At 29.5% G+C, this 13053-nt stretch overlaps 1 protein-coding gene across 5 annotated transcripts in view; it reads left to right on the top strand.

Moving 5' to 3' along the window:
- Positions 1–13053, top strand: part of HPS1 (Hermansky-Pudlak syndrome 1 protein) — a 133554-nt gene that overhangs the window by 85242 nt on the left and 35259 nt on the right. For all 5 annotated transcript variants that reach the window (XM_085817254.1, XM_085817255.1, XM_035372423.2 and 2 more), the window contains 4 exons: positions 4308–4423; positions 4506–4715; positions 5991–6117; positions 7356–7472. In XM_085817254.1, the coding sequence (XP_085673380.1) occupies positions 4308–4423; positions 4506–4715; positions 5991–6117; positions 7356–7472 (570 nt within the window). The remainder of the gene's footprint in view (positions 1–4307; positions 4424–4505; positions 4716–5990; positions 6118–7355; positions 7473–13053) is intronic.

Raw genomic sequence — 13053 nt, forward strand, 5'->3', positions numbered from 1 at the left:
ATAAGTCGGTAGAGTCTTGTTTTGAGTACAAATTATCAGAATATTTAAGAACATGGAAAAAGAGAGGTAGAAACTGATACTAATTAAAACCTAAAAGACTTTAGCATGTAATAATGTTTTATAAAAACCGCATATTTAAACAATTTTGCCTATAAAATTTTTGATATAAATAAATGTTTTAAGGTTATAAATATGTATTGTAAGGATTCCTGTGTATTTTGGAATAATTTAGCTAAGTAAATCATGGTATATTAATAGTGTAACTTATTTTTGTAAGTTCCCATACTGTGTTGTTTGACTGCCAGTCAGTGACTTAACTAGTTATTTATTCAATTTTAAAAACAGAAAACAATAATAACAGTAAAAAAAATAATAAGAGTATAAAGAAAGATCTTAGGTTGGTGCAGATTTCATAAAAATATCAAATGCAATTTTATATTAATTCCCTACTAACCTAGGGCTTCTTCCCTTGATTCTGCATTTTACATGTGTATCTTTTACGTGTGGCATAATTCCTTTCTATGTAGATTGAATTGTCTTCAATGCATACTGCAGTAAGATAAGAAATTAATGCATATCCCCCTTTTTTTTTTTATCGTGGTATAACTCTTAGCATATCCAACTAGCATTTGAAGATTCGTTGTTTGAATCCTGGTGAAGGCATAATTGATTTTTCACATAGGGGGGAAAAAAAAAAACTGCAACTGACTGTTTGTACAAACTGATTCCAAAAAACTGCAGCCTGCAGCTGACTGTCTGTACAAATTGATTCCAAAAAAAGCAAAGCTTGCTTAAGACCAACTAATGCTTTTGTTCAACATGGGACCAAGACCAAATTTTCAGTTTTCTTAAGCTCTGTTGTCCTAAAAGTAGAGAGAGAAAACTCTGATATATAACTCCAGCATATGATCTCCATTTTAATACACGGAATTGGTAAAAAAACACTGAGCTTTAAGTAAACTATTACTTTTAATTTATCATTCGTAAAAACTATCTAATTTCTTTAGAAAATTGCTAATTTGTTGAAAATTATTAATGAATTCAATAATTATTAATTTAATAACTATTTATTAATTGAATAACTATTATATAAAATATCTAATTGTTTAGGAATTATTAATTTAATAAATATTACTTCTAATTTATCATTTGTGAAATATATCTAATTTGTTTAGAAAATTTATTGCTGAGTGTTAATTATAAACACTACTTCTTTTTTATCATTCTATTCTTCCATACAATGTACAATGATATGTGCTCATGTACACATCCATTTTCATACTTTGACTTTAAAATATGGCATTGATCATAGTATATCGTCATATAGCATAGTGCTCCAGATCTATGAATCAGTGACAAAATTCTTAAAAGCGGCATATCTCTTCAATTCCAATAGAGTGTTAAATATTGCTCTTTTTTTTCCCCCCAGTCTTTTCTCATTTATATCAGTGTTCAGTTCTCTTAAAAAATGACCAAGTTTTTTATTTGTCATTTTAAGTGTTAGTTAGGTAGCAAGTTTTCATTTATTAAGCATTACCTTCTTTGCATTTAAATGCTTCTTTGCATTTATGCAACTTAAAGTTCAACTACAGAATCTTTAAAATCAATATTTTACTTGTTTTATATAAGCATGTGCATCATTAACATTATATGAGTATCATATGACATGAAATAATTTTGAAATGATTCAGTTTAGAGTGTTTATTATAAATATTATAAACACATTATTTTTCAAAACAGAAAGAGGAAATAATCAAATTAAAACAGATAGTTTCATTTGGCATTACTGCAAGTCTAGAGAAGCTGTAGTTCCATCAGCATGGGACAATATTGCATACTGAATCATAGAGAATCTATGACTGTGCTTTAGCAAATATTTTCTAGTCATTTAAATTCTAAAGAAGGAGTCAAAGGAGAAGTCATTTCATAATTATTCTTCAGACTTGTCTGTATGCAACTACTTTCTTTGGGGCTTCTGAAATCTCAAATGTATAACTAATAAAAATAGAAATATTGTAAAATTTAATTTTACATTACAGAAGGTAAACTGCAATTTCACCAATCAGTGTATACTAAAAAATATTCCAGATGGTGGAGAATATTTTAAAAGTGTATCAAAAAATTAGGTTTTAAGAGAAGAATAACATTATGATAAATAGCATTCATTGTATAGTCTATTGTTTTGTATAATGAATAAGTATTTGAGTTGTATTTCATGTGCTCTTTTCAATTTCAAAATCATCAGATTGCCAAGGTAAAATTAAATTGAATAGAAATAGGGATTTATACTGTACTTTGGCTTGCAACATTTAAATGAAGATTATAACATAAACTTTTTTTTTTTTTTTTTTTTTTACCTTGAGATGTAATTGCTGTAAAAGCATCAGTTAGGATCTATTATCTGACTGAGATTTTTGCAGTAAGAAATTTTTCTATGTTTAGTATAATATCTCTGAACATATAAGATGTAAGAACATGTATAATGTTTTTGAATAAGATGGAACATCTTTTGAGGAAAAATTTCCAAGTATTCTTATTGCAGATGTGTGCAGCATTCTTTTAATTCTTTTAATAAGGATACATAACTTTGTATTTTTCCAGTTATTCAAAGAATAGTTATGAAATTCAAGGGAAGTATACTAACTGGAATTTCATTTATTGTTAAAATTTAATGTTTGGTTTAATTTTAAATGAAAAAGTTCATTGCATTTCATGAGATGAAAACATGGTTTCCTTTTTAAGGAATAAGCTGTATTACTCCTGAAAATTGTACCTGAAGTAAGAAGAATGAAAAAATGAATAATCTGAAGAGTTCTGCAGTTTTATGATAAATGCAAATGAAGCAGCACAAAACATACAAAAATTTCGTTGAACCACATAAAAGTCATTTTATTGAATGATATTTTGCTGTATCTCTGGCAACTGGAAAATTTCTTTCTAAAAAAATCATTATCTTTATTCATATAGAAGTTATTGAGCTGATGTTTGACAGTCTCCAAAGAAGTGAACACCATTTTGTCCAGAGAATTTTAACCAGTGACCTATTCATCTAACCAGTGACCTGGTTAGATGAATTCAGTTGGGCCTTTTGAACATAAAGGGTGACACAAAAAATCCCAGTCATACTCAATAAGTTTTTGTCTGATGTGGCATTGAAATGTGGGGAGTATTGTCATTATGAAAACAATGCATTGACATTTAATACATTATTTGTGTTCTGTATTGATTTCTGCGTTTAAAACTACCATTTGGAGAATTAGATGTTTGTGAATTTATTATTCGATTTAGTCATTATAGGTAGTTCTTTTGTAATCCCACCATATACAAAGCATTACATTTTTGAGATGTAGCCCACCTCTCAATGTTAATAAAGGAGATTAACTTGACTTACCCCATTGTCTTTTTTTTGTGTGTACATTTTTGTTTTGTAGCCAGTTCTGATTTCCAGTAATAAGCCATTAAAAATTGTTTCAGCAAATGATTGCATGCCAGAATTTGAGCAAGCATATTATGATCTATTAAAATATGGGTATCCATATATTTTAGCAGCTTAATATACCCAGTTTTCTAGTTACTGAACTTAATAAGGGGGATTTTCAGGGATAGTTTCTTTAAATAGGTCTCTGTTTATAGCACATAGTCATCCAGAGCAGGCATCTTCACTGAGGCGTTTTTCAAGTTTGAAGGTGGTTTGAGAAGTTTCGCCACTTCTCAAACCACCTTCAAACTGTATCATCAAAAACAGCACTTGGTTGATATTTAACATAAATTTTATGAATGGCCTAACTATTTTTTTCCTTTTTTTAGGAAAAAAGTGCATAAAATGAACTTTTGAGTTTTCCAGTCTTAGCATTACACTGAAAGAAAAAATACCCCACATATGTTAGAATTATGCAACATGAGCAGGGAGGACTAAATTTACACATCTGCTTCGATCAAGTTCACTCCTTATCAGCAGAAACAAAATAATTAGAAGAAAATATGTTTTAATTTGAAAAAGGCCAGAACTTCTAAGATGACCCAGTATTCTTCCCTTTCAATACACATAAAATGGTAGTAGTATCAGTATTTTTGACTTTGTCTAAAATTTTACTTTTTGTTCTAATGCTATCCAAAACACTAGATTATGATTTGATTAAAAGAGATTTTTCCACTGTCACTTTTGGTACAACTTACATATGTACTTAGTAATTCAGATCAGTTTCATTAAGAATATAAACAAGTTTTTGATAGCAAAATTATTTTTGTACTTGTGATTTGATATTTAAAACAGTACTTTGAATCTGCAAGAATGATATATTTTTCAGATGCTTGATGAAAAAGAGAAGTACATTAAGAAGATAGTTGTGAAGTGGGAACAGTTAAAACAGTGTGAAATAGAGTCATTTTTCCAGATGTCAAAGGAATCTAATTTGAATCCTCGGTAAATTGTATCATAGTTACTCTGTAAATAAAATGCAGTGTTTTTTTTTAGTATAATATATTTGTTATTATTTTATCTACAGATTAGACTCTGCAATTTCATCACTTTGTGAATTATTAAGGCTGTTATTTGAAGAAATAATTGCTAATCCTTGTCAAAAATATGAAGAAATTACTCATAATTCAGAGCATCAAGAGGTTTTAATACATCTTCAAAAACTTGGCATAAAGCGCCTTAATGATGTTGCAGATTTCTTAGAAGTGAAAGCTGTGCAGAATATTACCATGTCCTCATATCCTTTATTTGTAAATTATAATTTATGTATTTGAGCAAAGTTAATATATGCAATATAATTTGTATGATGTTAATTAATATTTTCTGATTTTATTAATTCTGTGATTTTCTGATTTATTGAGGTTACAGTAATGTATGAAAATATGAGTCTAGTACATGAAGAATAATGCAAAAGTCTAAGCATTATTTTTCTCATTGATTTATACATATGTCATATAACTATGACATATGTATAAATCAATGAGAAAAATATGAAATAAATTTATTCCCGTAGAATTATTTATAAATAGAATTTTTTCCATGTGTAATTAAAGATCGTTTAGATGAAAAGTTACCAAGTTGTAAATCTGTTTGTGATTGCAAGATACTAAAGAAAATTTTATGATAGTTTTGAAAGCACTTATCTGCTGAGCTGTCAGTCTTTGGATTACTTCTCCAAGAAACATTCTCAAGTTGCTAAGATTCCTTATTTTAAATTGGTTCTCCAACTTGAAGTAGATTCCATACATAATTATTTATCACTGGAAAATAGAAAGAAGTTACTGAGTGATAAGAGAGCTATAAGAATTTTTATTCATTTGTTGTTTGTTCAGAATATGCTGACAAAAATTGTTGTACGATGATGGCAATGAAGAAGCTCACAAATCCTTATATCTGGTTATCAGTAATTTTCAATATTCTTTGCCAAAGTCTTGCATTGTCTTTCAAATTTCTTGTTCCTTCATGTTTATGCAGTAGCGTATTTTGTATAAACGATAATAAATATTTTATTGATTCTCACAATTCACGGAACTTTTAGATTCTTGATAGCAAACACCAAAACTGCTATTTCAGCAGTCACCTTCTTTATTCAGTAACAGTAATGTTACTGAATAAACATATTGAAGTATGTAGTTACTTCAGAATATTCAATGATATTCTCCACACTTTACAAATAACTTACTGTCATATTCTGAGTTGCCATGTCTTTAGATAGTGGTTGTGCAGTTTTGTAGTGTTCATTTAAGTAATTTTATACATGTATGTGCACGAAATTTTTCACAATAAACTATTGGATTTAAAAGAATACCATATTTATATAAGTGAACCTCAAGCAACTGAAAAAAAAAAATAAAAATAAAAATAAAATAATAATAATTGATTAGCTTGGCCATATTAATAATGTAAATTCTAAGTCCCAAAACATTTTACTGAACCACAAAAAAGTTAAAAAAAAGTCATCTTGAAATAGGGTAAATTCGATATTTATACATTAACCTTAACTTCGTTTCAAGTATATAACGGAATACCCTGGCCTTATTCATTTCATATATGTGGACAGAACTTGTGATTGCTTAATTGCTCCATCTATTTTTATGAAGAAAGGCCGTCCAAATGGAGCAGCATCTTTGAAGAAAAAGGTACTTTTTAATGTTATTTTTATTCATGATGATAAGATAATATTATTTTTCAAAATACAAAAATATTTGATTAAACTTTATAGTTTGATTTAAAATTATCAGTTATGTAATTTAATCATTTTAATCCAAGACCATCTAATAATAGATTATTAGATGTGTCATATAATAATAATTTCCTTCTTCATTTCTGGCTATCACATTGCAACATTGCTAATCTTATTGTAAGCAGGACAATTATAATCCTTGTAGAAAATGTGGAACTTTTCATAAGTTATACAATTGTCCTGCTTATAATAAGATTAGCAATGTAGAATAAACGATGTTTGTGTATATCACGTTACCATCACTGAGCACATACCCAACATATAAAAACAATACAAATTTAAGGTACTCTGCAAGGTGCTTTGAGTTCCTGCAAAACTTAAGGTGATAAAAAAATGCATGCTTGTGAGCAGTAAAGCATGCTATTGTATTTAAAGCCTTTCACAACAGCCACAGTAGATTATGTACGTATTTTCATCATTAAGGCAGGCAGACTGAAAAAATTGCAAATTTTATGATCTGCATGTTCTGATGAAATTAAATGATGATAAAATAATATGTTTTATGTGTTATTTGTTATAACTTAGTCTGCTGTACTTTAGCCTGAAAATATTCAGAAATGTTTTCTGTAAATCTGAATATTTTGTTTTTTCTCTGCATCATTTAAATTTTCAAAAGGGGGAATCTGCGAATGCAATTCTAAAAGTGGTTATTTTGTGTTCTTTAGAGAAGTCCTTAAGATAATATTTGTGCATATTGAAATGATATCAAACATTAACATACTAGTACAAAAGTATAGTGCAGATATTTATTCTGCACTATATTTAATGCAGAGAGCTGACTTCAGCTGCAAAACTAAGTGCAAAATAGATGAACTGCCAAAATATGTTTTCAGAATTTCAATAAAAAATTTAAATGTGTGAGTTTTATTAAATTTGAGAAAATTTCTTGAATATATGAGATAAACCGTAAAATTTTAATAGCATATATTTTAATGGAAATCTTTAAAAATTGTAATACCCTGATTTTTTACATTTAGAAATTTGCAGTAGCCATGTAAAATATCATTTTATGTTTGAAATTGAAAGGAGCTAAAATTTTTTCACTGCATTACATGAAGATAAATGAAGTATTCAAGTTTTACATAATGTTTGGAGGAGATTTTCTTTTTAACTTGTTTTTCTCCCTGTTTTCAGATATGGAAGATGGTTACTTTTGGACGAAAATACATTGATGGAGTAAATAATTTTTGCTGCCTCTGGAAAGATGATGATCTCAATTTCTTTTATAATGTTTGGTTTGAGGATTCTACAGTATGTATGTTTTTAATATAAATTATAAAATTAGATAAGCATGAGGGTAATTTGATTTTTATCACAGAAGTATGACAAATCAGAGTGAAGAAATGCTAAAGAAATTTTCACATTCAAGTAGTTAAAATTTTTTACAATGGAACTTTGTTGATGGATTGATTTCATCTTTAATAATAAAAATAAACTAATGCAAGCTATACTTCTAAACTTGTAATTCATTTAATAATATCATTCATCGCATACTAAAAGTTAGCTGAAACTAACCTTCAAACTAGCTGAGGATCAATTTCAGTCACTAGGAGTGTACATCTTCTTTGGGTTTTAGAAACAAACACTGTAGAAGATAAAACAAAAGTCGAGAATGGGAAGCACTTCCTTTGCAATGATAAAAGTTTTTATATGAAAAAAAAGATCACCCAGATCAAAGGGGAAGTGAAGTTCACATGTATTCTGCACAAGTACTGGAAACTATTTATTTCTGAAAAAATAAGTTTAAATGTGGCTGTTGTGTGTTTGAATATGGCAAACCACAACCTTAAATGTAGCAGAAATGCATTAAAGATAAAACATTCTAGACATCCAGTTGAAACCACAGTAACTATTTTTTAAAAAGGTCTGTGATACCTTTATGTAAAACTGGTAAACTGTGCAGGTTGGTTGAAAGTGCAGGTATCTCAAATGATTGAGTATATAATAGAAAATTGTAGATGAAAAAGTCTTCTGCATCATGATAGTTGTTGTTGTTCACAATTGTTGACTATCACCTAGAAATGCAAATGAAAGAAGATTTTGAATAATGTTTGGTAATGTTTAACTGCAACCTTTAGCACTTTTTATGTTGATTCATAATTATAACTGAGACATGGATACACCATTTGAGTCAAAGCAGTGGACAACAAGTGGTGAAAATGTGTTGAAGAAAATGAAGGCCATTTTTGTTGGCTGAGAAGATGATGGCCAACGTTTTATGGAAATTCTTTAGTAATCATCTAGTCACCTACTTGAAGAAGAGAAAATCAGTAACAATAGCATATTGTGCAACATTACTGGACTGTTTAAAAAAAGCTGAAATAAAAATGGTCGAAATCAGCCCACAAGAAAACATTCTTTTGCCATGGCAAAGCATCAACCCATAAATCAACAACTACAATGGCAAAATTGCATGAATTAAGTTTTGAACTCATTCCTCATCCATCTCACTCTTTCAGTCTTGTTCCCTAATTGAAATCATTTATTGTTCCCAAATCTGAAAGTTAGGTTCCATGGAAAGAAATTCTTGATTGTTTAGTAAATTCAATATGGCTAAGTACATAAGGGCTACTAACCTGAAGGAAGGACTGTCTGAGGAAAACTGTTTTGCACATAGGACTGTCTAAGGAAAACTGTTTTGCACATAGGAAAATTCGTGATACTACCTGTAAAGCCAACATGTTTGTCAGCATTTGAAGCTAGGCTAAGTTTCCAATGTTTAGTAGTTTTAACCATTTTGCCACTTTTAGGCAAAAAATTCACATCAAATAAGGATGTCGTTGTCATTTTCAATCTATACTTGTCATTCATAAAAGCTACTTTTCCATTGGGATAAGAATATTAGAATTTGAAAGTGGAGCCCTGTAGCCCTCACTAAAGATTATGTTGAGAAATAAAATTGATTATTTTCTGGAAAATGAAATTTAACTTGCTTTTTTAACAAATATAAAACTGTCCTTTTACAGGCTATGCTCTATAATATCTGTTGTTATTTTTAACATTTATTTATTTTGAAATTTGTTATTTGTGACTTACTGTTATAAACATAATTAATTGAACTTGCGAATAAGTATATTTGATGGGTAATACTTTTAAAGTGGGGAAGTTTATAGAACGTGAGATACAAAATTAATTATTCTATTGTTAAGGCCACTAGCCACAGAGTGGTAAAGTCACTGAACATTGATAATTTGGTCCAGGGTTTGAGTCCCAGTGAATTGGCTGTCTGCATGGGCGTTTTTATGGTTTCTCCCATGTGTAACATGGATACAAGCGCATTTCCTTTAAAAAGCCTTCCATGAGGCATCCCTTCCTTTTTGTATAATACCTTATGGTGAAGCATGTAAAGGGTTTTTTTTTTTTTAAAAAAAAATAATAAACCTCTTATAAATATGATTAGAGACAAATGCACAAAATCAGTTTACAGTAAATACTAAATTGTAATAGAATGAGCCTTAAAATTCATGTACAGTCAAAAGTCATTAATTCGGACACTCATAATCCGGACCTCAAAGCTAAAAACTTTCTGCGCATGCACCATGTTGACACATGCGCATAGGCGTTTACGCGTGCGCGTAAGACCTTTTACCACTGCGCATATGCGCAAGCACAGAATACGTTTTCGCGTGTGCGTTTTATGTATAACGGACGGTATAATCTAAAATTATCTATTTCAGTTAATGTTGATGATTGCGTTGTTCCTTAATCTTCGAATTGGATCCGGTTTATTATTTTTTGCAGACTGCAAGAGCAATTTTATAAAAGTAAACTTGAACTTTCGATTATGTCAAAAAGAATTTCCGATTCTGGAGCTCCCAAAGGATCGTACAAAACGAAAGTATGTTTCGATGTCCATCAAACAAAAAGTGGAATTGCTGCAAAAAATGGATAAAGACATGAAGAATGTGACAGAGAGGTTAGTGAAAACGAAAAAATTTCGATTGACAAGTTAGTCGGTATTCTCGGCACAACAATCAACGGGACTTGAACAGAGGAACTTTGTAACTGAACAAGAAATTGTGTCTGTTTATAGAATTAAAGAGAAAGTATTATCACATAAAACGAAGCAACTTAAAACAACTTACATTGAAAGAAATGTTTAATAAAGTAAACAAATAAATATTAAGCCTTTTTTTTTTTTTTTTTTTTTTTTTTTTTTTTTGTAAATTTTGATACTTTTTAGATTATAATTGTTCTTTATTTCATAAATTAAGGTTTCGTATTTTTAATTTTAGAATTTCTGCATGCCATCTTACGAGATTTAAACTGATGATCTATAATCCGGAATCGCCGAAGTCCTGACGAGTCCGGATTAACGACTTTTGACTGTATTTCATTATATGGGGGGGGGGAGATTATCAGGTTTGATTACACATGGGTTTACTATGTCTGTGTATGGTGAGAAGGGAGGAAGAACAGTGACTTTAGGAAATGTACATTACATAAAGACAGGAATTTCTTTACATAGAACTGTATGTGCAGTTATCTTCTGTATCTTCTGTTATCAGGAACAGATTCAGAAATGTATGTATATATGCATGTATGTATGAATGGATGTGTTCATGTATGTATAGGTTATATGTGGGTATATATGTATGAGTATGTGTATGTACACACATATATGCACATACATACATATACACATGCATACATACACACATTCCTGAATCCGGTCCTGATAACAGAAGAGTACCAATTGTACTGATACTGATAGTAATAATAATTATTAAAAATAATTTATAATTGCAAAGCTTTTTTTTTTTGTATGAAAATTTATACTGTTAGTTTCTTTTTTTAACTGACTACTGGGTGATCTATAATTTATGTCTTTATTTTATTTTATTATTATTATTATTATTATTATTTTGTTATAAGGAATTATCACATATATCCATGCATGCTCTCATGATATAAGTTGTAGCATATTCCAACTAGCAGTAGGAAGATCGATAATTCGAATCCATGCCAGGAGACAGATGATTTTTTATGTCTCTACACTGCTATTCATGATAGATCAATAATTTTACCATTCCTTCTACTCTCTTTAATAGGATTGCATTATTTTTATGAGTTATTTGGTTATTACAAATGAAATGGTTGTTGAGTCGGGTTTCTACTAGTTATGGCAAAAAGTAGGTACAGAAGTTTAAGATAATTTTTATGTCATGTGACAACTTCATACATGAATGATGCAACTGTAGTACCCTCACAAATTGCAAAATTGGCGCCCTCTCCTTTCACACAAATTGAAAGGCCCTCACCTTTCACACTAAATTATTTCCTGAAAATGTGTGTGAATGTTAGAAGGTGTAATAAATAATAAATGTAAATAAATAAATTTAGAAAAATTAATTATAAGTTTAGTATTAAATTTAGAAAAAAATTAAATGTATTTTTAAAATGTGTATTTATAAATCATGTTATTTATAAAGCAGTACACATTATTAAATTAATGAGTCTTATTTAAGCACTTTCAGATGTTTTCTTTATAAACTTATTTTTTAACTATTATTTCTTTTCAATATTTAATTGAATACCACTTTTTTTTTCTTTTCTTGATAAAGAGTTCTATAGCATGCTGTGTCTTTTATAATCACATTATATATATTCTTCTTTGGGATCACATTCTTCCATGATAGTAAGAAATTGTCAAGATGCTTCATTCATATTATTGATTGTCACTCTTGATTATTTGAGCAGTTTCTTTTTCCTCACCTTCACTGTGCATTTTATTTAATTCTTACTGCTCAATTAGTATTCATTTGATAGAGGTACTGACTGAGATTCAATTAACTTATTAATATCTTCGTTGTTGATAACCACATTTAATTCGTTCATTAAGCTAACTTTTCATTTGAGATAGTTTCTTCATTTATAAAATCGCTCCTTTCCAGGAGTCTTTCTGTTGACTTTTTTATTTCAGCCCATGAATCTTTAATATTGTTTATTGTGTTTAATGTATTATAGTTCTTCTGAGAATCTCTTAATATAGATCCACCTTCCCTGCTAGTGGCCTGATTCATTGTTATCCTCATATAATAATATTTAAAGATAGCTATCATTATTTGATGTATGGGCTGTATAAGCAGCTGGTACAAGAAGGAACACAACATTGATTTTTGGGTATAAATTCTGCGGAAATGTGGTGTGTCTTGGATAATTGTCTAATTTTTTTCCCCAATGGTGGGCACTATCCATTATAGGTGTTGGCAGAAGTGGTGGTCACTTTATTATGAAGGCACCAAGGAGGCAGGTGGGCCACCATAGCCTCCTATGCAGGGAACCAACAATTTACATCCATGCCTTCTTTGGGATTTGAACCCAGGCCCTTCAGTATGGCAGTCAGAGTCACTAACCACTTTCCTATTTGAGAGGTGCATCATCTAAAATTGATGATGATTTAAATTGTTAATTTTTTACCTTCACAATATTGCTTAACTGCCAGAACAAAAGGAAAAGTGAACTAATCTTTAAATATTAATGTAGTAACCCAGATCTTTTTATTTGATGTCCAAATGACTGGGAGCAGTTCTTTAGCTTTCTCTTTCAATGCTGTGGGATTTTCTGCATGATAAATTAACATTGTCTTCAATTTTAAATCATCTGCTAAGTTTTTTTACCAAGAAGCTGTACCATTCAGTTTTCAGAAAGTTTATGCTCAGGAGCAACTGATCCTTCCTTAGATAAGAACATATGATTAGGCATTTTTTTCAAAATAAAACATGGGAGAAAATAAAAAAAAAAAAAAAAAGTGGGACTAGCTGCAAGGAAGCAAACAATTTTTGTAATATGAAAAAGTCTTGAAAAAATAGAATTTTTAAAAATGTGCAAA

The sequence above is a fragment of the Stegodyphus dumicola genome, chromosome 5 (assembly GCF_044657685.1).
Source record: "Stegodyphus dumicola isolate Sdum_Otavi_A_Nest chromosome 5, ASM4465768v1".
Lineage (NCBI taxonomy): Eukaryota > Metazoa > Arthropoda > Arachnida > Araneae > Eresidae > Stegodyphus > Stegodyphus dumicola.